This window comes from Aythya ferina (assembly GCF_964211825.1).
Source record: "Aythya ferina genome assembly, chromosome: 3".
Lineage (NCBI taxonomy): Eukaryota > Metazoa > Chordata > Aves > Anseriformes > Anatidae > Aythya > Aythya ferina.
Window position 1 is genome coordinate 1,573,172 of NC_140298.1, and position 26,460 is coordinate 1,599,631.

Below are 26,460 nucleotides of genomic sequence, written 5' to 3' on the forward strand. Positions count from 1 at the left end.
AGTATGGTGGATGAACTGCTTCTGTTTGTGCTAATACCCATGCATGCATTTATACCCACCAGCAGCTTCTTACATAAATGATTGTGTGCATGTGTTTCTTTAACAGCATCAGGTGCTTAGGAGAAGAGCCTAAAACAGAGAGTGTGACAGACCATAGGTCTTTATCTCAGTATGGCAGTTTTGGTAGCGTTTGTTCTCACTTTGTTAAACCTAAAACATTTAGAAAAACATTTGATCATCAGAATTTCCCGTCTATTAAAAGAGAGAACACCTAGACCGAGTTCAGCGTTCTTGTCTGAACGAGACTCCTTAAGACGCACTCTCTAAATAAACAGTCTGTGACATATTTAGCCTAACTCAAGGTGAACCCTTCAGTACTATTATTAGTGCAGTGTGTTAACCAGCTTCCTTTGAGATTAAAAACTGAATGACAGCAAAACAGCTCCAGGTAATTTATTGATTGAGACTGTTTTCAAACAGACTAAGATGAACAGGTGCATTTCCTATGTCATGCTTTTTATGAAGAAACACCTCAGTTATCTTGCTTAATTGTATAGAGCTGTGGTATAGAACTGATTCCTCAATGTTCTCAAATAGAAATCATTTTAGTACTTTCTTAGTTTTGTTGCCTTATTTTATCAATCAGATCAGAAACAAATGGCTGAAGCTGGGTGAAGAGTGGCATGAGAATGAAAAAATGCAGCACCTCAGAGCTTATAAATAAACAGCCTTTAAGATTATAAAAGATCCAACATTGAATAAATAGTATCTATAGTTGATAGTATCAGTTAAGTGTTCTGTAAAAACTAAATTTCATATTTGTTTGTTATGAAAAGAAAGTATGGCTTTCCAAAGGCTTAATGTAGGCGAAGACCCATGTTATTACTGTGTGAGAGAGACAAATACAGGTATAGACTAAGCAAACAGAAAAGCACTGATATGTCGATGAATCTACTACAGATGAGTCAGAAAAAGACTGAAATGATGTAGTAGTAGAAGAGTGAAAGCTAGCTAAAACTAAGTGAAAGGCATGCATCCACGTACACTGAGTTCAGGTTATCTTTGTAGCTCCTAAGAAAATTAATTTCTGTCCTAGACTACAATTGAATGAATGGCAATGTCTCTGCTTTCCCTTACAAGGAATCAAAGACACTTGTACACTAATCTGATGCCAAAATCAGCAATTTTACACTACAGATGTAGTAGTTTCCTCACAGTGTTCTATGTTTATATTTTAAAATGCTGTTATGTAGTAGTTGGTATCAGTGATCCTTCTGGGTCCCTCCCAATGCAGGATATTCTATGATTCTCCAGGTCATACAAAAAAAATCATTAATTATCTTTTCTGTATTTACAAACTGACTTCCTACTCTTCCTGCAAGAGGTAGCTCATAGGAAAAAGAAGCCGTTCTAAAGGTATCCTCCCTCTGTCCAGTAAGACAGAAGGAGCTGGGAGGGGGAAAAGAGGAAAAAAACAGTCTTCTGTACAAAAACCTTTTTTTTTTTTTTTTCAACTTTGAGTTACCCAGTACTAATGTAAAGAGTTTTATCTTACTAAAAACCCCTAGCAGATTTCTTTGCTGTATGTTTTCAAAAACATCTAATTTGCAGGGTGCTTTTAAACCTAGGAGTTGCCATGTGTCACGGTGTATAATTAACATTTTCTAAAATCCAGTTAGTGCAAGCCAAACCAGAAATGGTAATACCTTGCTTAGGGTATGCAAGCTGGATTTCGATGTTACATTCTTTTCCATGCCTGTGTATAGACTTTTTGTGTACAAGTGAGAAGGTTTACCTTGTTGTCATTATAGAGAAAAAAATACAGCACAGTACTGAGAAGAAGCAACATGACTGAGGAAGGTGCATTCAACATAGTTTTGCTTTAATTAATTGTTGTCATCAGTGATTTACAATGAAAGCTTCTTACTGAACTAACAATGATTTTCTTTTAATTTTAGCCTGGAAGAGTTGTGACTCTGGTTGAAGACCCTGAGGTACAGTACTCCTGTCTCTGTAGTGTACAGACTGTCCTATTGTGTTCCCAGCCTGTGTAGTAAGTCTCTATTAATTTTGTTTCTCTACAACCCAATAATTGAGTTATCTTTACTGCAATGAAACGTTCTCTCAAAATTCCTTGGAGCTACACCAATGACTATTCATTATTTCAAATAAATCCATCAGTCTAAACTAAGCAACTGGAAGTAGTTTTGGTCTATTATTATGAAAGGTAAATTTTCAAGTATTGTCATGACGAGTCACTTCAGCTATCCAGCTACAAAACACAGAGTTTTACTTTTGGCGTGTTTACAGCGCTGAAGACACACTGATATTAGACATCAGGTGTTGCGTTAGAACCACAATCTTAGCCTCCCAAAATAAAAACTGAAACACACCAAGATAATACTAATGTTAAAAAGGAGATGTCTTTGCCTTATTTTTTGCTACACGGATAAAATGCTTAAGGAATTAAATGCCACAACCCTGCATTTAGTTTCTACGTAACGTGAAATTAGCTCCTGCATAGGACAAAAAGACCTTTGGCCTGGGTCTACTGTTCTTGCTCATCTTTCAACTTGTTACTTAGGTCTCACTTAGAAAAGCACAAGGGAAATGTCTGGGTTGTGAGAGGGAGGAGAGGTGAAATCAGGCCTACACTTTCAGTCCTTGAAGTTGTAGGAAAACTAAGATTTTTCTGCCTTTACCCAGTCCTAATTCTGTTTGATAATAATGAACCTATCTTTACAACTACATGCTACTACAGCTACTACATTAATTTAGGGCTCTTACCCACCAGAGAGCTCTTGGTTGGACGGCTCACCAGCCAGGACAGGACTCATGAGGCTGGGAAGCCATGGGAGATGATTTGGTGGTAGATCTCGGGTGCAGGTGCTCCCCCAGTCTCTGCAGACCCTCAGTGCAGCAGAGCCGCTGTGTTCGGCGCCTTGCTGTGATGGTCGTGTCCGTCCAGCTGCTTGACACTTGAAGGGAGTGCGTCCCTGCAGGTACTGCTGCCTCCAGAGCAGGTGGGGAGCAGGGCTGGAGCAAGGCCACACAACGCAAGGCTGGAAGACAGGGAGATGGGTATTTTGGCAGTGGTTCGTTTTTATTTACAGTAGCTTATCTGTACGGTTCTGATAATGTTGTCTTATCAACCTATGCCCCGAAATAGCAGCCACAGATAGAGGTAAGTTTAACTGTAATCGTAAAGTTCATCTGTTTGTGCAGTTAGCAAAACCAGCAGAATGCAATGCACTGTCTCTCATTGTGATTTTCTGTACCTTTCTAGTAAGAGGTTTTTTCACGTTGCTGTACTGCTGGGTACCATTATGTTACACAGACTCCTATATAAACAAAGAATGGTTATGTTTGTTGTCACTCAGTTTCTATTGTTAAGCAAACTTACTTGTTGCCATAGAAACTTTTTTCCCCTTAGCAAACCAGTTTTGTTTGTTTGGTGTTTTTTTTTTTTTCCCTTTTCTCCAGAATCTGGTACAGCCAGATAATCACACCTCACCCATAAACATCGAGTGACAAGTAATGTCCTTTAATTCCAGTAACCCATTCTGCAGCTTCGGAAGGTATCCTTATGCTGACCGCACCTCAGCAGCCTGCAGCCGTTGTGTCCCCTGCCCTGAGCACTGCGGTGCCAGCAGAAGCAGCGCTTTCTGTCATTGGCACTGCCAGCCCCCAGCTCAGTGCCAGCCGTGCATCCTTTTTCACTGGCAATAGGCACAGCACGGTTTGGAAGCGTCTAGCTTGGAGAGTTAGTTTAATTTGCTCCGTCTGCATTTCTGCACCAATTAAAGAGGAAACCACACGAGAAGGAACAACTGTACGCTTGTCAGATTTCCGGGTTTTAATTTTTCATCTGAAATAGGGATCCCCTACACTGAAACCAAAATGAATGAACGAGCAGCATTTGCCTGCTTCAACCGAATGTTCCGCAGCCCCTGTCCCCACCACACCTGCAGAGATTTTCCTACCCACAAGGTCCATCTACGTGGCAGACGTAAGTCCAGCACATAGCACGTGCAGAAGGGACCCCTGCAGACAGCTGGAGCAAACCCACACCACAAGCAGCCGAGGGGAAGCAAGGACCACTTTTTGTACTCCCCAGGGCTACTCCTGGCCGCAGCACATGTAATGGTGTGGCCATCCACGGAGGGTGCCATAGGAAATGCCTCCTCTGCATCTTTTCTTAATGAAATGCCTTTGACCTGCTTGTTAAAGTCAAACTGCCAAATTCAGCTCTCATTAACAAACATCACCATCCCACCATTATTATGACTAAATACCAAGGTCTTATTTTAAGGAAAAAAAAATAATAATTGTTTTGTCATCGTTACTGTAGCACTGTTTTGTGTACCCGCTTCACTGCAGGAAGAGCCCACATTTGATGTTGGCAGTAGACAAAACAGATTATCACATAGTTTAAAGCAGCATTCATAAAAAACAATATGTAGCCTGTAAAGGATAACAGACCGTAACCATTTGCCTATGCTATTTAAACAAAGCAAATCAAACAAAAGCCAACAACATCCTGTTAATCTGTCCCTACTCAGATCTCACTCATCTGCCCATACAAAACTCTGTAAGGGAGTATAACTAACTCACAGCACAGTTAAATGCTTTCTCAGAGATTTTATCCATGAGGATGATGAAGAAATAATCAGATTTACTAAGACAGCGATGAAATTAATCCAGCAGTGTTTGCTGAGGAGCTGGTATGCCCCAGTTGCGCAAACTGAAGGTTTATTCCAGCATTTTCTTCTCAGGTTCAGTATTAGCACAGTAGCATCACCACCCTCCTCCTGCCAAATGTGTGTGACAGAAGTGACACCCACATCCTTAAAAGTGAAAACGTAACTAAACAGAGACAAGACTTGGTCAAAATTACTTCGAATTTGGTACTCTTTACAATTTTCATTTCCACTCTGCGATCTTTGTGAGGTCAGGAAGACACTTTGTGTCCTTCCTACCAGCTCTTTCAGTCTTCAGAAGCCCACGAAGGCTATTCACTATTTCAAATTTAACTGCAACAAGAAATTGTTTCATAAGAACGGCCTTGGCATCAGGAAGAGGACCAATCTGCATAATTGCTATTTTGATCTTAGATTTCCTAAATAAAACAGCCCTTTTAATATGGGACTGCTTAGAAGAACAGTTTAGAAATAGTTATAAGACTGAAAATGGAAGATAAAGTGTGAAGAAAGTCTTACCAAAATAAAACAGAAATACATTAATTTCTGAGCATGCTTTTAAACTCCACTTGGGTTTTTCTTTTCTTATGTCCTTCAACAGGGGTGTGTATGGGGTGTTGCTTACAGATTGCCAGCTGGACAAGAATGTGAAGTCAAGGCATACCTAGACTTCAGAGAGAAAGGAGGCTACAGGACTACAACTGTCGTTTTCTACCCAAAAGACTCGTCAATAAAACCATTTGATGTATTACTGTACATCGGAACTCGCGATAACCCTAACTACCTTGGTCCCGCACCTCTAGAAGAAATCGCCGAACAGATCATTAATGCGGTTGGTCCCAGTGGAAGAAACACAGAATACCTGTTTGAACTCGCTGACTCTATGAGAAACCTCGTACCAGAAGACGTGGATGAACACCTCTTCTCCTTGGAGAAACTAGTAAAGGAACTATTGGAAAAGCATCAAAGCGTAAATTGCCTATAGAATAACTTCTTTCTTTTAATGATCTTGCTTCATCTTCAGAGGAATGGTTTCATTGCACAATGGCTATATGACTTGGAGGCATGTTTCTCTGTACTATGCTATCTTATTTATTTTAATATTGCGTTCAAAAGAGTAGTTAGTCATTAAAACATACGGTTTTAAAAATCATTCTTTTGGGAGTCTGTAGAAAGGGGAGCAGGGGAAGTGCTTTAGGTTTGAATTTGGTATATTGTTTTCTTTTTATCCAAGGATTACATCTTTCTTTACAGAAATCTCAAGAGAACCACTTACGCCTCTCTATTATTTCAGGTTAAAAAAAAAATCTTTTAAGTATTTTTAGGTGAAAATCTGCATTCAGATACAACTCCCATTGATTCAAGTGATGTTTTTTTCAGATTCAAGACCGGCATGGAGCTCAGTGCAGCTAAACAGATGAATGTTAAGTAGGTATTGTAAACTGCATAGTAAATGCATAGTAGGAAACTTCTATCAGCATTCAAGTTCATCGAAATTAAGTTGTTCCATTGCATTAGTGATCTTACCCTGCATGTTTGTCCTTAAGACATAGAGGATAAACTGTCAGTGTCACAAAAATAGTCCTTTCCTTTGGCTCATTGTGTCAAGCCCCTGAAAAACAAAGTGCTGGGGTACTCCGACACAAACAAGCCGTACCATATTAGTGCCTCATTTTATTTTTCAAGATTAAAAAATAAAAATAAAGTGTTAAAATTAACTAAAAGTATGACTTGAAGCCACGATGCAGCAAGAACGTTCAGAAACTCTCAGCTTTGTTATTTGCCTTTAGATGCTGTTGTAACCCAATTTTGTAGAAACTTACCAGTCTGTGATGATAGATTCTAAGCCAGTGATGTTCAAGCAGTGTTTCAGGGATTCACAGACAAAAGGTCATTAAGAAAGGAACCCTCTTTTCAGCCAGCTGACGTGTTTTATGGACTTCTAGCCAAAAAAAGTTGGAAAGCCACCAGTTTAGGCTAATAGCCTTACTTTATGCAAAATAGGCAAATGGAGTTTCCGTCCGAACAAGGACTTGTCTTGCTTCTCAGAATTTTAAGTTATTTTTGTTAACTTTCAAAGTGTACTTTTTTAATGTTAATATAGGAAAGGTCCTGTTTCAAATACCATGTAGCATCTTATTTTCTCATGCAGGGAATGTATATACGTTCAGTAGGCATTTGGAAGCCTATATTTTTCATCAGTACTTGCAAAACCAGTATGTTTCTACTATACAGGTTGTCCATTTTCCTTCTTTGCATTTTCCTGTTTTATATTTGTAATTCCTGGAAAATACTAGGGTTATCAGCATAACAAGCTGCTGTTACTTTTCTTGGCCACCTACAAAAGCAAAAAAGAACATTAATAAATGTTAGTGGGAAACATTTGAAAAAGGCACCCAGATGAGTAGATTGTAGGATATTAAATCCAAAATTAAATTCCAGATAATAAGATTACTTCAAATATTTAGCCAAGAAAGCTGTTGTTGTTTTTTGTTTTGTTTTGTTTTTTTAAATACCAGTTTACAACTTTAGCATGCTTCTGGCATCACTCAGGCATACATTTATTGAGGAAAGAAAAAAACAGTTTACTGTTTTTTAGAAGCTACTGTTTAGTGGTTGAATACCACTCTTAAAAAAAAAACATGTAATAGGGTCTCACTTGATGGACTACTGTAACTTGCAGAAACAAATCCTCTAATTATATTAGCAAAACAATCCCATGTACTGAGGCCCCATTGTTCCATTAGTACACGAGTTACTTGCAAACTGATGGAATAAATATCCTTCAGAGGTCTTGATTCTCCACTGCACTGTACTGGTTTAAGATCAATATAACTGAGTGGAAAAGCAACCTCAGCTAATTCAGCTGTACAGCGGGACAGAAGCCTGATGGGGATGTCCAGGTGTCTGTCCATCACAACAACCATTCAGATGCCTGAAGATGGAATTAAACATTTGAGCGAGTGACTTCACACACCAGACTACCAGCGATAGCCACATCAGCACTGATCAGCATGCACCATTATGCAAGCATTATTCCCCCTGACGTAGAATAACTCTCCAGTGTTGTGGGATACTGGACTATTACTGAAAATGTTATGTATGAGTTATTTCAAGAATATTTAAGTGTTCCTCCAGCAACAAAGCCAGACAAAAAGAAGAACCAAACGGCACTTTTCTTGTGCTTGCCTCAGATAGGAGCAAGCTTTAGTGAAGTTCAAACACATGAGATGGCATGTTGACTCTACACATTTTTTAATTATTTCCCCAAAGGCTTATCTGTGTTCCTTAAAACAGGGCAGGGGTTGCATACACTCAATAATGATCCAAACACATCAGCGATGATTCTCTCTTTAAAACTAAATTTAAGCACTGTGTTGGGGCACTGTGATTATGTATGGCTCTACAGTTTGTATCTTTACTTATATTCAGGACACTGTTGGTTCATTTGCTTTCCAGATTCATAAAACTTGCAATAATATCTGTAATGATACATTCCAGTTTGTACATACAACTTCAATACAATAAAAATGCATCACATTTATTAACTGTGTTGGAGAAAGAAATTTCCATTTTTTCTCAATTTAAAGAGTATCCAATAATAGGATGGACATCCCTGTGTATCTTAATTCTATCTTGTTACAAAATGATATTAGATCTAATGATGAGAAATGATATACATGAACTAGCTACCATTATGAAGTCTTAAACTGTCCCAACGCAAGCAATTAATTAAAGCACCAGAAATACACACTTTATCTTCCTCTACGGGATCTAAGCCATGACCCTTCACACAGCTTCAGTCACCCACAAAAGCCCAGTATACTTTCAGATGTTACTCACAAAAAAAAAAAAAAAACACACACTTATTGTACACCACATGCCTTTTTTCCCTCTACTTGTTAAAACTAAATCTGAATTTGTGACAAAATGATAGAGATTTTAGATAGGGCTTAGTAATACAAACACACAGTAAGTGACCTCTAAACTTGTTTCCACAAGTCTGAACATTTCAGGCAATTCTGCTGAAAGCACAGGAAAAAGCATACTTTTTTTTGTTCAAAATACCTTGCATAACTGATCCCTTACAGGCAAAATACCCCACCTTTTGAACACCACTTACCCCTAAAGCTGAAGCAAGACGTTTACAAAACTGGTTGCAACATCTTCCTTCAGTATTATATTACTATTTTATTTTATATCATTGTTTCCTGAAGTTCACCAGGTTACTAGATTAACTCAGATTTGCATCCCTTCCCATCTTTTACTTCTAGTATGTATCTGGATACAGATTCTGTTCAAACTACAGAGCTGAGAATGTTGAAAAAAAAATACTACAGCTCCCCCATCAGACCAGACCTATTTCTCCATGTCTGTTCTGCTTAACAAAGATTAAAAAATAAATAAATAAATAGGTGATTTTCCAGTGTTCAGCCAAGCTGCTGACAGGAAGAGGGGATGTTGGCTGTCTACACTGGCAGACACTGGGACAGCAAATCACCAACAGAGCCCTGTATCTTGACTTCCCACTATCCATGAATATGTTTTTTGTAAGATTAGAAACTGATTTTCAAGTAATTAGGCTTCTCTAGAAGGCTTCTGCAAATGGCTTGACCCTCATTTTAACTACCAACCACAGTACAGCTCCAATTATTCTAACTTCGCATTCCCTCAGGATTCTTATACTAAGGTCATTTCCTTGCTCCTCCACGGCTTTGTTCAAGGAACTTCCATTCAGTTGTTGCCCTCTCTTATCTCAGAGCCTTGCCTGCATCTGTCTAGTCTTTTGCAGCTTAGGTCTTCCCTCCTGGCATTGTGCTCTTGTTGTACATATACTTAAACTGGAAGAAGAGTTCTTTTCCCAGCACAGCTCTGGCACATGTTTAACAGGAAAAAAAAAAAAAAATACAGCCTTAATCAATCAAACAAAAATACGTTAGCAAAGCTCAGAAGTATTGACTAGGCCTGTGACAGCTGTTCAGTAAAGATTTGAGCTACTTTACCTATATTATTTCCATCTGGAAATTGTTCTTCTAATCAGGACAAAAATCAACCAAGGGCATACAAACCATTTATTTAAGCTGTGTAAACAAACTCAGCTTGTTTTGCTGTGTAAACACGGATGTACATACATACATCAAGCTGCTGGCAAACATGAAGAAATTCCTGGAACAAACCATCTGAAACCAATCCACCTGAACTGACCACACACCATCCAGTTAGCTTTCTCCACTGCCACTGAGATTTTTGCTGGCATCATTTCCTTCCTTTGCCTTCACACTCCTAGCACCAGCCACATACTAGTTTACTTCTCTCATTAAAGATTTCAGCCCCCATCCTGCTAGTTTGAGTTTATTAAGAATCGCTATACACTGCCAAAACATTCCCATTACCCTCATACTACATCCCGATCGCAAAGCAGACAGGAAATTGCCCCACATTTCTCCTCCTCAAGTCTCCATTTCAGTCCAGCCATTTCTCAACTTACAGTTTGTTCTTAATTGAAGATAAAAGGTGTGGTGGTTTTACTCGGGTGGGCAGCCGAGCTCCACCACAACCGCTCTCTCACCCCCCCCTTATATTTACTTGAACACAAATTTGTGTTCCTTATTTCTTTGTGCCTTCCAGGTCTACTCTACACCATAGAAGTTGTGCTGGTATTACTCTAAAAATCTGGGAAAACAAACAAACAAACAAACAGGAAAACCTAACAGAGTTGAGCCCGCTGTGCACTTTGTTAAGGCAGGGTGAACATCAGTGATGCCGCTCTGGCAAGGCACACGCATTGCTCCATGTAAAAGCTTCGCCAAGCTGTGCTGGATGCCCAGGAGGGTCTTGTTGAGCATGCTGAAGGCTTTTACACCTTCTGGGATATGAATCAACGCTTGAGTAAATTCCTACTATAGTAAAATTGGGTATGTGGGTGAAACTATCAGGTACTTGAGGTGGAAAATAAAGTGTATCTGGTCCACGTCCCTGCAATGGAGATGGAAATCTTAAATGAAAAGTAACTTGTAGCCATTCCTGACCCAATTATAACCCCTTACAAAAAAACGATTATATATTAAACTTCTGGGCTCACTCTGCCCGTGGCAGCACGCTCACACAGCGGTGCTGGGTTTGCTGTCCCGACAGCCAGGACAGGGCCCTTGTTAGGCCTCGCTGCAGGCAGCAGCTCATCCCAGCAAGGCGCCCGCTGCTCGGGCAGGACGGCTACAAGGAGGCAGGCTTTGCCAGCAGCCCGCAGTACGAGACACCCGGATTAACCGCGGCACCCCCTGAAACCTCAGCTTTTTGCAGCTGGCTGCGCACCAGCGCACAGCAGCGCGGAGTGGCAGAAGCCAGGGCTTCGCCACAGCCCCACGGCACAGCGGGGTGAGAGCGAGCCAGCCACAGCTCCTGGCACCTCCCCGTCAGGTAACAGCAGGAGAAGGAGCCCCCCAGCCCCAGCCCCGGGCCCAGCCTCGGCACTTACCGCCGCCCGCCCCGGATGTTGGTGCGGGGCCGCCCCGCCCCGCAGCCGGCGGAAGCAGACGTGGCGGCGGGGCCCTGTGGCTGCCCGCGGTCCCCTCGAGCCGCCGGGCGGCCATGAGGGGCTGCCGGCCCCGGGCGCTGCTCTGCGGCCTCCTGGCGGCAGCGGTGGCGGTGGCGGCGGGGGGCGGCCGCGCCCTCCCGCACCTGAGCGACGACGTGCCCTTCAGGGTGAACTGGCCCGGCACCGAGTTCAGCCTGGTGGGTGCGCTGAGGGGGCGGGACGGGCTGCGGGGGGGGCGAGGGGCGAGCAGAGCCCCCCTGGGAGCCCCCAGCCCCTCCTCTGCCTCCCGGGGTGTCCCGGGTCCCCTCCCCGGTCAGCCGTGCTGCTCACCGACTGGGAGCGCTTTAAAAGCCTGACTGGTTCACGGGTTATTTGTGTGTGTGTTTGTTTGTTTTAAGCCTACAACTGGTGTCCTGTACAAAGAGGATAACTACATCATCATGACCACCGTGGATAAAGAGAAATACAAATGCATCCTTCCACTGATAGCCAGCGGCAATGAGGTAAGTTCAGCCGTGTCTTGTTTGTGATCATAAACTGTAGGCAAGTCTTGGCAGCATCTGTCTTGATAAAGCCCCCATCCTTATGTGATGGAAAGTAACAAGGACTTCACCTCAGGTGACAAACCTTTCCGGGTGAAGAACTTTACCTCTTCAATAGCATGCACGTTTATAGAGTAAAAAATATGAAGAAGTAGACTTCCACAAAAGGATTGTTGATGCTGTTTTCCTATTCGTAACCCAAGCTGCCATTGGTGACAGAGTAAGCTGGGAGCTGCTACTCTTGTGCAACGTGTGTGTTTTTTAAAGCCACAGAACTCTTCTGCTTTGACTGTTTCGTGACTTCTACTTGTCCCTTATTGTCTAACTAAATTACCTTCTCTGATCACAACACAGCTCCTTCAGGGCCAGAGTTAATGAGCTCTTGTATCTTTTAATTCTGCAGTAAGACTTCTTTTGAAAAACTAATAGATGAATATTAACTAACCAAACTTCTTCCAATTTTAATGTAATGAAATATCCTTCCTTTGTAGGAAGAAGAAAAGGACTACAAAGGTCCTACTCCAGGAGAATTGTTGGAACCTCTTTTTAAGCAAAGTAGCTGTTCTTATAGAGTATGTCACTTCTGCGTTGGTAATTTGCATGCTAATCAAAAGATTTTCATTCAGTCCATTTTAAGACTTAGCGTAATAACCTGGATAAATATATCTCAAACTTTATGTACTAATTCAGACCAAAATAAGTTTTCTGTAACTTTGATTTAATCTATATTACTGATAAAATTCCATACAGTAGAAGATCTCAGTATGCAAATAAACTGGGTTGTTATGATACCAATTTAAAAATGTGGATTTTAAATGCTTACTTCCAGGAGTCAAGCTGTAATATGTGGCAGTCTAATGAGCAGCATTTCTCAGAAATTGTTAGAACACGAGAACAAACATACTTCTAGATACCCTGGAAGTTTTTCCATTTTTCATCAGCTGTCATCACAATTCCAAGGCTCGTGCCTTACAAAAACAAACCAAATAGCAAACAAGCTGGTACTGAGAAACCGAGAGAGCAAAAATGACCAAACGTTATACCTACACAATGTTATAATAATACCTACACAAATGTTATACCTACTCAAGGTCTTATGCAAGTTCTTGAGGAAGAGAGAGTGGGTCAAGCCCCATTAGTAAACAGCCTGTATCTACAGCAGTTGCCAAAAACAGTCAGTGCTCAGTCACTTCAGCTTAGTCCCAGTGGTTTTAGACTAAATTCAGTCTGCATATCTATTATTATTATTATTTTTTATTATTATTATTATTTATCTGTGTAAAAGTTAAGAAAGCTTGCCTGTTGTGTTTATTTGGAATCTCATCAAAACACTGAGGGAACACTGAGACCATTCACTGTGCTATTGTTTTTGAAGGTGCTTTTATCCACTTGCTTTGGCTGCATTTGCTGTAAAAGCCAAAAATCAGGGGGGAGATGTTTTCGGGGGTAATTTATCTAAACAGAAAATTGTTATTATTTTTAAGATTGAGTCTTATTGGACTTACGAGGTCTGCCACGGAAAACACATCCGTCAATACCATGAGGAGAAGGAGACAGGACAGGTAGGTTTCTTGCAATTTGAAAGTCTCAGCCGCATTTTCAGTGGCATGTGTGTGCATAACTCCTCTAGAAGAGTTGAAAACCTGCGTGCTTGAAAAAGTATGGGAAAATAGTAACAGATTTTTTTTTAACCTCTTTTGATTGTAGAAAATAAACATCCAAGAATACTATCTTGGGAATATGATGATGAAGAACCCATTATCAGAACCAGGTTTGTCTTACATTATTTTGCTAATGCGTTCTTTTGGTTTTAACCATTACTCTTTGAAGAAATATGCTGTAGAAAACCAGTTCCCAATAGAAGAGTACAACTCTGTTCGTTAATGTTTTACAAAATGTAGTTTTAAAGTAATTTCTTTCAGCACTTTACATTTATTCATCCTGTCAGTTTCACTGTGATGTTTAGTTAATTAGATTAATTTACAATGATTAATTAGGATCAGGGAAAAAAAAAGCATAGTAGCAATATTGAAGCAATATATGCCAGATGAGTCTGTTCGATAATGTAATCTACTGCCACTCTTTTTTTTTTTTTTTTTTGGGTGGGGAGGAGTGTGTTTCAAGATGGAAACAGCAGCCAAAGTGTGTAGCACATCTTGGGCTCTGCTATTTTGTAGTAGAATGTGGTATGCAAACCCACACATCTATAGTCTTTGCAGGTAGATTTGATCCTTGGAATTGTTGCAGAATGTTTTTTAGGGTTTCTGGCACAGACCTTCAGAAATACTGAAGTGCAAAAAGTGTGACTTCAGTGGAAATTAGGTAGCTGAGCCCCAGATTCAAACTGAATAATTTTCTGAATACTTGCATTTTTCCACATAAATTTTTGTAGATACTGGAAGTTTTGTGTTCACACCTGCTGTTACCTGCTTCCCTTATGTAGGCAGTATATTGGTTCAGAGAACTCTCAAAATCCACAGACTGTGTTCATTCATCAGAATTGATGGAAACAGTAGAAAACAGTAATTTACCTGTTTTTTTTTTTTAATTCTAGGCTAGTACATAAAAGGCACCACCATTTTTCCTCCTAAATGTGATTCACTTGAGTGCCTTGATCTTGAAGAGGATTTAGAGCTATTAACCTTATTTCTCTGAATTCCTGTTCACAACCTTCAGTTAGATATCTTAGTCCTAAAAAGAAACTTGACTCAGAAACTGCATTGTTTGGCTCCTCTTATTAGTAAGTTAGGGTGTTTGCTTGTGTTGTCATTAATCCTGTGCAGAGATGCCTATTTCTCCCTAAAAGCTGCTGTACGTGATGTATATGAATTGTTGTGGGCTATTATTCTGAGAAGTTGCATGTGATGATAACTTTGTCAAGTTATCAGTCTTTTAGTATGTTCACTCTCTGTGCTCTCTGCTTCAATGGCAGATTTTATTCTATGTTTCCTCTACAGCAATTCACACTACTTCTCTTAAAAAAAAAAATTAAAAAAAAAGAAATAGATGGAAATAGATGGTGTTTCAAACCATTGTGAGCTAAATCCACAAGTGTGATACAGTAAACTTGGAATAGCTGAATGGGTGACAGCAAAGTAGAGTTGCCTTTTGCTCATCTAATTCTGAATGGAGTCCAGACCGTCTCCTGAAACAATTCAGAACGCTAAAGACAGCTTTAACCTGTGACGACTTGTAACCCCTACTCTGTTATGATGCTTGCTCTCATGATCATGAGCATAGTGTGCAGTCTGGCCTAGCTTCATCTTACGCCTAGTGCACCCTCTGAAGCCGGCTGATGGGTGGGCTGAAGTCCTTGCTGTGTACTGTCTCAGTCTGTAATTCACTCACTTTGAAGAGAATAGTCAGCTATCCCTAGAAGAACAGCAACAGTGGCTTGTTATTCTGGCCTCCATGGTATTCCTGTGGTGCTAGAGCTGGATTTGACCTGTCACATAAACTCAAAATTGTATTAAGATGATGCTTACTCATATTTTGTTCTGTTTGCTCTGGACCCCAGATCACCGTTTATTTCCTTTCTTTCCTCTTTTGCACCTGCAAGTTGTTAAAATTGACTCTTGACAGCTTATACACAAAGTACAAGCAAATACACAAAACAAACTTCTCTGTGTATAATTTCACTTTATTTCGAGTTCACAGACTTTATGCTTACCTCATTCTTAATTATTCCCTAGATCAAGAAGAGAAGGAAAATCCAAAAGAAAGTGCAAAAGAGGCAAGTGAAAAACATCTATTTTAACTTTTGCTGTCAACAGTGGAGGCAATTTCTATATGATGAGATTATAAGTTCCCTAACAAAATGAATATCAAAAAATTAAACTGTTCCCAAGCAGCACTCTTTTCACTTTAGATTATTAGATACACCGCTAAAAGCTTACTTAGTCTAGTTAGTAGATTTCTTACCCTCCTGTTTATTTAAAGTTATGCCAATCTTAAACTTATATGAGATATAAACTATGTATTCTTTCTCTATGAAAACAATACAGATATCCACAAAGTCGCATTAAGTTCTAGCAACAGTTATTTTTCTAGCTGCATCAGAAATCCCTATTCTGTTTCATAAACTTTGGGTTAGAAATGCTTAACAGAACTGTACAGCACCAAATCCAAAGATTTCTCACCTGACTTGATGACCCATACTGTAAAACTCTGTGCTTCTGTTTTCCATTAGAGAACTTTTCTATTATTAAGGTCCCAAAGCGCAATTCTGAGTTACTGACTTGGTAGCAAAACAGTGTAAATACCTGAAGCACGCTAGTGTTTGGGATTAGCAATAGCAAATTTGGCCTGCAGATAAACATGCACCTATCTTATTTCCAGTTACCATTATTTTAATTCTGAAGTCAAACTTTCATCTGCATGTTCTTTGTAATACTGATCTAAATAGCAGAGTGATATCTCTCATGCAGTGGATCTCAGAAGATAGACATGCCTGATCAGCATTTTGCAGGTAGTTAGGGAAGCAGACTCAAGTCAGAATGTGCCTGTTCTGATGGCTGTGGCTCTTGGAAATTGAATAATTTTTATTTATTACTTCAGAAGTTGCTAAATATTTCTGCAGACTTTTTTTTTTTTTTTTTTTTTTTAACTAATATTTATGATATATGTACGCTGACTTGATTTCAGTTGACAAATAATTTAGGTTTGCAACTTGATTGGAATCTGTAGTCAGGAAAGGGAAAGGATACATAACACAGCTGGGTGGGTGCTGCTTAAAGTAACCAAAAACCTGCTGAGGCTAGAGATTTATTTTAACTGACAGACCGCTCAATAGGATTTGCATACAAACAGCAGCTCTCTCCAGTTAGGTTTCTTGAGTAAGTAATGAAATGCCTAGGTGTAATTTTTCAATATTTAAGGAAGAGTAAGTTCTTTCCTTCAGGAAAATAGGAAGGAAAGATATTGGTACCCCTTTTGTGAGCCAATGGAATATATCTTTGCTTGCCACCTTTGACCACTGAATATTTGGATATAGAGTAGATATGTGACTGGAAGCTAAGGAGTACCCAAGCAATTACGCTACTGCCACATTCATTCTTGTAACTCACAAATGTCTCATCACTTCATTCATGATGGAACAGTTGTCAGGAAAAAAAAAAAAAGAGTCCATGGCCTGTGTGACAGGGTAGCTTGGTTTGAGAACTCTGCAGTAGGTGAGAGGTACGAGGGTCCCAGCTCCCCTGGGTTTTGGCTTGAGCACAGAAGGCACCACCACCTTTTAACCCCAAGCCTGACTGAAAAAATTTACTAGCTCAAGCAACAACAGATCGAAAGTGGTCTTGTTTGTGCGTTCCAACATGGCTTTTGCACAAACAGACCTTTTGGTACCCAGGAACGTTAGCTGCTTTGAAGATAGGAGCCAGAAGAGGGACTTGTAGCAGTTTGGGGAATTAGTTTCCTGAAAGGAAAGTTGGACAAAACATGAAGGAACAAGTCTGAAGAGAATTTACCTAGGGTGTAGAAAATGAAGGAAAGTAGGTTTAAAGTTTTTATTTGGGCTTTGTAAAGTACCTTTACTTCAAAATGCATTTTGAAGTAATGTATTTTACACCACCATTTCAAATTTTATGAAGCATGATTTACTTAGTATATATTGTTAACTTTCTGTTAGCTGCGATACCAGATGGTGTGAGATACTCTGTACAAGGAGACACCCGGGCTGGGTATGATAAGGGCAGATGCCTGGATGACTTTGCAAGGGGCCATTGGGGATTATTCATGGTCTGACACTGAACTGAAGGTAACATGCCTGGCCAGACCTGAACTGAGCCTGGCAGAGCTACTCACAGCTCCTTGGCTCCTAGATTACAGGATGAACACAGCTGGCTTGGTGCTCTTTCAAAACATTGCACCCAGCTGGCGGGCTTTCTTAGAACTGCACCATCAAGCAACCTGTGCAGAGAAACCAGCTGCTTTTGCAGTTGTGTTTCTAGTCAGACCTCACGTGGCTTGGTGCATCTGTGCAGTGCTGAGCTGGAGATAATAAACCAGAATGTGTTTGGATGTTGCAGCAACACCGAGTCAGTACACAGGGGCTGGTTTCAATCCAGTAGTGCTGGCTCTGCACAATGCTATAGTGTTTTCTGTTTCATAAGAGTCAAAGGAGTTTTACTGTGATCCTTAACTTTTACTTTCTTTCACCTAGATACCTACAAAAAATATAGAAGGGCAGATGACCCCGTACTATCCTGTAGAAATGGGAAACGGCACACCTTGTAGCTTGAGACAAAACCTACCCAGATCAAGTACAGTGATGTACATCTGTCATCCAGAAGCTAAGCATGAGATTCTTTCAGTAGCAGAAGTTACGACTTGTGAATATGAAGTGGTTATATTGACACCTCTGTTATGCAACCATCCTAAATATAGGTATGGTACCCAAATTTTGGCTAACATTATCGCTCCAAATTTTCATTAGCTTCTGTGCATGTGCTTATATAAGTCTTATATTCAGCTGTGGTTTCTGGTACAGAACTGTGATACTCATGTACTTATTTTGGCAAATGCAGTTTTGCATAGTCTTAAAGAGTTTTCATCTTAAGTTGCACAGTATTTGCATTTTGTAAGTCTCTGCTGGTTGATCCTGTATGAGAAGCAGATGGGAAGTATTTTATTTCCAACTGGTAAGCTTCTGGCTCTGTCATTCCAGAGGAATGCAAACCAGGCCCTGAAGGCTGTGGGCAGACTAAAAACACTCAGTCTCTTCTCTTAGAAGAGAGACATTTAGATACTGCAAATGGCATGCACCATTCATGTTTGTATAGACTTCAACTACTCTATTTAATTTCAAAAAACAAAAGTATGGTCTTCAGCCATAACCTTACTAACATTTATCTTAGCAGTACTCAAAACTTAGGAAGCTTTTATTTGTCCTTGCCTTGGTTTACTGCCTTACCACTAGCTGTATGTCATTTTCATCTGAAGAGTTCACAGTTGCAGGTTTATTTGTCCAAAAATCAAGTTTAGGATTCTTTTTTTCTCCCCTCTCTGAATTGTAACATGCATCTAGAGGATATCTGTAGTTTTAATAGCTTTGACCTTTCAAAGGTTGTAAGTAGAATTGCTATGTACATGACGTAAAAATGAAAGGGGAAAATAATTGACAGGAGTTCTATTTCCCATACACACGGACATCAGAACAAGCAAGTATTTAATTGCTGTTCTGAAATAGGCAACAAAGTCTAAAGGATAAAATCCTTGACTGTGCATTTTATACATGCTTCCCATTTAGGGTAAATAAGTGATGTGTTATATATATGAAGTATTATATATTTAGTCCCAATTAGCAATTTTATCAGGTGGTTGGATCTGTTAAGTGCAACAGATAACACAGTATTATCTGTTGTGCTTATCTGTTGTTTGTATGCTATGTGTTATGTGTCTTATAAACCTCTGTATCAGCAGAAGAATAGAAAGTGCAAGGCAAATTGTTTTTTTCACGTGATAAGAATGAAACTTTGAGCCACTATTCCCTCCCAAACTGAAAGCATGGAAGACTTTCTGGCCACTGGCAATAAATACTTAAAAAATAAACATACAAGATTTTTATTCTCACGCTTACATCTTAGTAAATAAAGATGGGTAGAGATGGTCAGCTCGAAATGCTGCTCAGCGTCAGCAGAGGTAAGAACAGACAAACCAACATCATTTTAAGTGCACTTTTCCTGTTGTGTTCCCTGAAACAGCACTTAGCAGTACTTCACACACCGTCCCTTTAGTAGCTTACCCAAAAATGCAGTTGCATTAACTTAGCAAAAGCACATCCATTAGTTCTAGTTGGCATTCTTATTTGGTTACAGTTTGACTTTTTTTTCTTTTAAATTGGTTGAAATGGGGGTCAGGAAGGAAGATTGAGTAGTAAGATTACTGTAACTGTCAGCGTTATGCTTTTTAAATAAAATTCAGATGAAAACAGGCTTCTTTGGTACGGAACTTATTTAATCTGGAGTGTAGTGACTATTTAGGAAATGTGTTTAGATTCTTTCAACTACAGGGACAATTGTCATAGAGCTACTGCTGTGTCTTACAGACTTTTCAAAGGAGGACATGACAGAATGCCACCTTGCTTCTGAAGCAGTGCCTGCATGTTTGTTTTGTAAACAAGCTTTCTCTAAAGAGCACCTTTTCAATGAGATGAGAAACAAAAACTGTACAAATACATCATTTGTCAGTACGATTTTCAGTTTGATATTTGCCTTAATAATCTGTTAAAGTTTATTTGGTGTTTTAATGAGGCCTTCATTTGCTTTTTGCAGACATAACTAATGAAGAGAGTGATAGAGGAATAATGATATATGTGCAGTGGGAAAAGCCAAACACATCACAGTACAGGAATGTGTTATTTTAAGTATACAGGAACTGCATCTATCAATTTTAATCATTGAGGTTTTCTAACTTCTGAGAGGCCTTTTTGGAGTCTTGACATTACATTCACGGTACATGTACAATGCAGTTTCCTTTTTAATAACTGTTTTTGTTTTGTTTTGTTTTCCTTTTGAAGAAGAGTGATTAGATTGTGCTGCCAGCTGTCTGGCAGTGGTGGTAGTGAGTCTGCACTGGGCTATGCTTATTTACATCAGCTGCAGGGACATTGTAGCTTTGAATGAGATGGTGCTCTTGCAAGTAAGATAGCTCAAGCTAAACTCAGTCAAAAAATTTTTAGTAATCAAAAAGTATGTCTTGTCTTTAAAGCATGATAAGTGATATATCCATAACTTGTTTGCACAGGTTCAGGGCTTCCCCTGTGAATGACATTTTTTGCCAGTCCCTGCCAGGATCCCCACTTAAACCTCATAATCTGGAACAGCTGGAAAAACAGCAAGAAATGATGAAGATGCCTTTCAGAAGGGTTAAGGAGGTAGAATTTCTTTAATTTGAAATAGAAAAGTACTTGTTTTCCGTGTTACAGTACATATAACTTGCAGTTCAGTGGAATACGTGCGTTTACCCAACTTTGTAAGACCACGTCAGTCTTTCAGATGGTCTTTAAGTTTGTTGAAATTGCATGTAACTTACTTTGTTTGGAAAGAAAACATATCAATTACATTTGGGCTACCAGTAGAAAACTTCTGTAGCCTTCTTAGCCTACAGTTTGGAAAGTTGCTAAGTTTCTGACTCAGTCTTTTGTTTAGCTGTGTCTAAGGCACAGTGAAAGTGGTGACTGCATGCTTTCATACTTCTTTGCACAGCCTGCCTCATTTAGTATTAAGTAACTTCCTATAGTTTATAAGATTTTGAAAGGGGCATATGAAATATAATTAATATATTTTTGTATACTTTAATTTCAGGAAGAAATGCATTCAACAAAAGAAGAGAAATTTTCTTCCATTCATAAGCCTGTTGCTGTCGGCAGCCATCAACTATTAACTGTGGGAACAACCCACATCTCCAAATTGACTGATGACCAACTTATAAAGGAGTTTCTTAGTGGTTCTTACTGTTTCCATGGGGTAAGAAATTAAGACTGCATACAATCAAATAGCAGCTCCTTAATTGCATGTACAATATGGTGGTGGGTTTTTCATTTTTTCCATGAATGCTGACAGTTGAAGTTAGTATTTCAGCCAAAAGCGGGACTACTTTGTTTCCTCATAACAAAAGAGGTACTTTCTGGTTTAAAAAAAAAAAAAAAAAAAAAAGAGGAATTACTAGTAACTAGCTCAACCTTAACTGAAAATATTCTTTTGATCTGTATTCAAGACCTACTTTTGTCCAGTCTTTGCCTTGGATACTCTTTATATGCTTCCATAGGCATATTAGTTTGGGCGTAAATCTATAATCTTAACTCAGGTCTGGAGGGTAGGGAGTTGGAGCTTAATGTTCCTGAATGATATTTCCCCTGACTTTCAAATATTTAAATAGGTCCTCATTAAATGACTTTTCCTTGTCTGTGCTGGGTAAAATGCAAAGTTGAAGCAATAGTACGCTTCTATTATATGAATAAAACACTGGTACATTTATTACACGAGCCATGTCATATTAATGTTTTAACAGCATTCTTATGCGCATAATAATTGGCTTTTGTTAATAGAGGGAGGGCTTATATACCTAGGTCTATGCTAGAAAGGTATCTTTATTTTTTCTGTTGAAAATAAACTTAGTTGGACAGTGAAAAATGAAAGTAGATCATGAGAATTGTTCAGTGTTAGTCTTGGTAGTGAGAAAGGAAAAAAAAAAAAGATACAGCTTACTGAAAGATGAGCCAGCAGCGAAGAGGCATCTGAAGTTTTCACTTTTCACTGTCTTTAAAAGAGTAAAATATTTCTTAAAAAGATGAATAGAGGAGATACAAGTAGTTTAAAGAACTTAGTCCTTATATGGCTCTTCTACGAGTTGACATAACAACAAGGTCCTCTTTGCTTAAAGTCATCTATTCCATCCCTTGCCTATGCCAATTAGTCTAATGAGAGATTCCCTCTCAAAGCAAATCACAAATCAGCATATCTGAATAAAAGTTGGAGTTTTACAGCTAAAATAATCAGTTATTTAGGGTCAGGAGGGAAATGGGAGTGGTTGTTTTGGGGATTTTGTTTCATTTTAATGCTAAGATTCTACCTGTCCCTAGGGCGTTGGTTGGTGGAAGTATGAATTCTGCTATGGCAAATATGTTCATCAGTATCATGAGGTACGTTTAAGTAGTTTTATGTTCTGCCAAACGCTGGCTGTGGCTGGCAGTGGGGAGGTTAAAGAATCTGTGTTTGGCTTGAAAAGCAGCATTTTCTTGGCTAATCTACATCTTGGGCTTAAGAAGATGCATTTCAGAAAATAAATCCTCAGTGTGCTGCTCAAGAGTTTACACAGGGGAATGTAGGTACCATGTCAGATAGAGCACAAGAATAATCAAAGCTGAACTTATGTGGGTTTTTGAGGAAATGTTATTCTGTCATTAAAACACAATTATCAGCTCAGCCTTTCTTCCTTTTAGGACAAGGAAAGTGGCAAGACTTCTGTGGTTGTGGGTACCTGGAACAAGGAGGAACACATTGAATGGTCCAAAAAGAATGCTGCCAGAACCTACTATCTTAAAGAAGATGGCACACAGACGGTTAGGTATGGTTATCTCTGCTTATGAGTTCCTGAGTTAGTCTCATACTTGTGATAGAGAAAGACAAGTGCCAGGGCCCAGTTCTGCTATGTATGAATATTCAGTTACATAATAAACTGTTTTGAGGAGGTTGTATGGATTTTTCCCCTAGGCAACATGCAAGATTTTGGGTATGATGCAGAGGAAAAGACTTTACTAAACAATTATTTGTTTCTGTAATAACTGATTTACAGCATTTTCCTTGTTTGTTTTGTATATTGGAGTTAAATATTTGAGGAATGACAAGATATGCTATTACATAAGTTAGCTCTGTGCTTAAGAATTCTGTTCACTATTTCCAAACTTCTTCATTCCAAACTTCTGGGCAGGATGGTGTCTCATTTCTATGGAAATGGAGATGTTTGCGACTTAACCGAGAAGCCAAGGCAGGTGACTGTGAAATTGAAGTAAGTTAACTTTTTTTTAGTAAACTGATGTATTGTGTTTCTGCTTCCTATGCCAGAGGGGAAAGCCTCTCTTTGTCTTTCATGAAGCTCAGAAAGCTATGTCCATTAGCTGGACTTAGTAAAAATTATATAGATAGTAAGGAAATATGTATTTCATTTTTGTGCTTACTACATGCTAAACATTGCAAAATTTCTCTTTCAGATGTAAAGAGTCTGATTCACCTCATGCTGTAACCATATATATGTTAGAGCCTCATTCTTGCCAATACATCCTTGGGGTATGTAAACACATACTTGAATTTCATAAGATCAGGTGTCACTTCGTGGAGGATGTCTCAAAGTCCACGTTCCACTTTATGGAAAGTGTGTGTAGTGTGGTTGCTTGCATTAGTCATAGAGTACAAGTATTATTTTTTTTAATTTGATAAAGAGATTTTGCTACTGAAGTGAAAGGTTTTACACTTACCATCTCAGGCAGGGCTAGCAATGCAAGTCTACCCCAGACAGGGGAACACAGACAGGAGACCATAGAGAAAGCTACAGCAGGATTTTTAAAATGCACTGAAGAATACTAACATCTTTTAAGTGTTCTTACTAACCTTAGTGAGCTGCTGCTCTGTCTAGTCACCTCTGTGCACCTTACATCTATGACATCTCCCATCCATTTCCTCAAGTTTAAAATAGTCCCTTCCTTCCACTGACTCTTCACAAAAGAAAGATTCTTGTAACGTACCTTAGCCCAAACACACAACTGCTGAACAAGTATTGCTTTCTGTTCAATTGCATTTGCCTAGGGAAATAAGGATTTATTATTAATAATTACATTGTTAATATACCATAGATATCATACACAAAAGTAAAAAGCATATACCAAGTTTTACAAAGTGATGCTCAAGCCTCTTGCATGCTATTGTAAATAATCTTGTGATCTCCGTTGCAGTTTACTGTAAGAGTTTATTAATGATTTTGTAGTTGTTAATATTTTGGTCTCTATGTTCAAGGTGGAGTCTCCAGTCATCTGTAAAATTTTGGATACAGCTGATGAACACGGGCTCCTTTCAGTGCCCAGCTAAAGAACAATATAAGTCCATGAAGGAAGCCATACCCATCAACAACCCAACTGGCTTTTTCCACATTAACATCATATCCGTGAGATGACCAAGACAGAGAGAAGTTTTCAGCCAACCAACCTCACCAGCAGAATTCTCTAAGATGAGGGACTCATGAACCACTTTGTGTATAACTATGTGTATATAAGAGGTTATCGATAAACTTTTAATGATTAAAATTTTGTCTTGCACTTCCTGTATGACTTGTGTATGAGGTATTCTGCAACGATCATCGAGGTAAAAATTATCGACTTAAAAAAGGCAAAACAGACAAGGTCCAGCTTCATGTGCGAAACTCAACTGCCAACAGAAGGGAAAAGGGAAAGCAATACTTCTTGCTCAGGAGCCTTCAGCAGCCACTAGAACAAAAGTAATTGTTCTAATGCAATTACTTAATTTGTCCAAACACAAATTGCCTCAGTTTGACTGCTTGGAACTGTATTAATATCACAGTCTTTTCTTAACTTATCTTGTACCCATTCAGCTGTTACTTCTTCTCTCAGCCTGGGCTGCTCTCCAAGACCTGTCTTTTGTTTTTTGTTTTGTTTTTAAATAGGTACTAACTCCCTAACGTTCATTGCAATATATTTATTTTGCTGAACATTCCTCCTGACGTGAGTCAGAATTGCTGTTTTGCTTGAGGAAGCTAAAGTTTAATACCAGTGATAAAAAATCAACATCTTTCTTGTGGGGCAGAGTTGTCAATATTAGCTAGGAACCCTGCCTCCCACTTACCTGTATTCAGCTGTGTTTCATGCGGGTCTGAGTTATGTTTTTTTTTGGTGACAACTCAGTACATCCACTTGCCCTCATAATGGCAAACAGTGGCATGGAGGGCCATTTCCTGGTAACATGTCTACCTTGCAAGTAAGATTTTTGATACAGTTGCATGAAGTTTTAGTCTGCAGGCAATACATACTCCTCAAAGTGGGAGGACCAGATAATTGAAATATTACTCAGCAGTATCTGAAGATTTCCATTATACTTCTAAAACAGTTGTTTTTAAATAGGTAAGAAAAAAATGAGAATCACACGTTTGGAGCCAACATGCTTTCAAGGAGTTCCTTCCTAGGGAGAACACTGTAGGGCTGGCAGAAAGTTCCTTTAGTGCTTTTTCTAGGTGGTACTTCAGTCATTTGTTTTGTGTGATCACAGACCAACCCTCTTCATACTAAAGATACATACATACAAGTCATCTTGCATGTTTAGTATGAAGAGGGTTGGTCTGTGATCACTGTCCTGCATTAAAACTGCCAGTGTAGGTGCTGTGCTGACGAGGAAGATCAGTTTGCAAATGGGCAAGATCTAACTCAATGCTTTCAAAAACTTTCTCTTGAGTTAAGTTCCACCATAATGAGCTCGGGAGCATTTTGCAAGGTCTGTGATGATGCATGTGCTGGAATGGGCAAAAGCTGGGCAATATTTCAGTGTATTCAAAACACTGAAATTGCAATTGTGCATTTTCAGTGTTTTGATCAGTATTACTTGTAAGCCAGCTATGGGTTTCCTCTTTTCTAGAGTTGTTGTGCAAGGTGCAGGAGTTTTATGACCAATGTCAAACGGAAATCCACCAACCATTTGGCATATGACTAGTTCAGAACTACCCAGAATATCAAATAAAGCTGCTAGACTGTTGCAATGTAAAAACTAATTTTAATCTCTCTTACGTAGTAGAACAGAACAAAGCATCAACAGGATGATATGGCATTTAAATTCAAAGTCTTTCTTCCTGATCATATTCTTATTTCTCATGGCTTGTCACTGTGATGGAAGAGATTCTTCCACCCAGATATTTTTTTATCATTATTTTTCCCTAATCTTGGAAACCATTAAATAAGTGAGGAAAAGCTTCCTTAAATTTCAATCTTGATCCAAGCTATTAGCTTTTAGAAAAGAGAAGCCATAAGGAAGTGTTCTAACTTTAGATATTTAACTTAGTTTCCTTTAAGTATTTTACTTGCCTTAATAAGTCATCTGGGCCCATCTCATTAAGCAGGTAGCAATGGACGTTACAAAGCTGCACCAAAAGCTTTCACCACACTGTGCAACAAGTTGCTTGTATCTGC

General features: G+C 39.2%; 2 protein-coding genes and 1 long non-coding RNA gene across 3 annotated transcripts in view; 2 read left to right on the forward strand and 1 right to left on the reverse strand.

The window, feature by feature from the left end:
* The window catches only part of CHAC2 (ChaC glutathione specific gamma-glutamylcyclotransferase 2), a 12,785-nt gene extending 5,963 nt beyond the window's left edge, over nucleotides 1-6,822 (forward strand). The window contains exons 2-3 of the mRNA XM_084512734.1: nucleotides 1,959-1,994; nucleotides 5,302-6,822. Coding sequence (XP_084368860.1) covers nucleotides 1,959-1,994; nucleotides 5,302-5,685 — 420 coding nt within the window. The 3' untranslated portion in view covers nucleotides 5,686-6,822. The remainder of the gene's footprint in view (nucleotides 1-1,958; nucleotides 1,995-5,301) is intronic.
* LOC311433525 overlaps nucleotides 1-11,265 on the reverse strand; it is an 11,740-nt gene extending 475 nt beyond the window's left edge. Inside the window, exons 1-3 of the long non-coding RNA XR_014690806.1 lie at nucleotides 11,176-11,265; nucleotides 2,792-3,062; nucleotides 60-129 (exon numbers count right to left, since the gene is read on the reverse strand). This is a non-coding gene — a long non-coding RNA (uncharacterized lncRNA). The remainder of the gene's footprint in view (nucleotides 1-59; nucleotides 130-2,791; nucleotides 3,063-11,175) is intronic.
* ERLEC1 (endoplasmic reticulum lectin 1) lies at nucleotides 11,230-24,594 on the forward strand. Its single transcript, XM_084512732.1, has 14 exons — nucleotides 11,230-11,432; nucleotides 11,634-11,738; nucleotides 12,269-12,349; nucleotides 13,262-13,339; nucleotides 13,485-13,548; nucleotides 15,470-15,510; nucleotides 17,941-18,164; nucleotides 20,523-20,652; nucleotides 21,083-21,244; nucleotides 22,360-22,419; nucleotides 22,720-22,844; nucleotides 23,208-23,285; nucleotides 23,488-23,563; nucleotides 24,287-24,594. The coding sequence occupies exons 1-14, from the start codon at nucleotides 11,289-11,291 to the stop codon at nucleotides 24,356-24,358; spliced, it is 1,440 nt and encodes a 479-aa protein (XP_084368858.1). The 5' UTR covers nucleotides 11,230-11,288; the 3' UTR covers nucleotides 24,359-24,594.
* The last annotated feature ends 1,866 nt before the right edge of the window (nucleotides 24,595-26,460 follow it).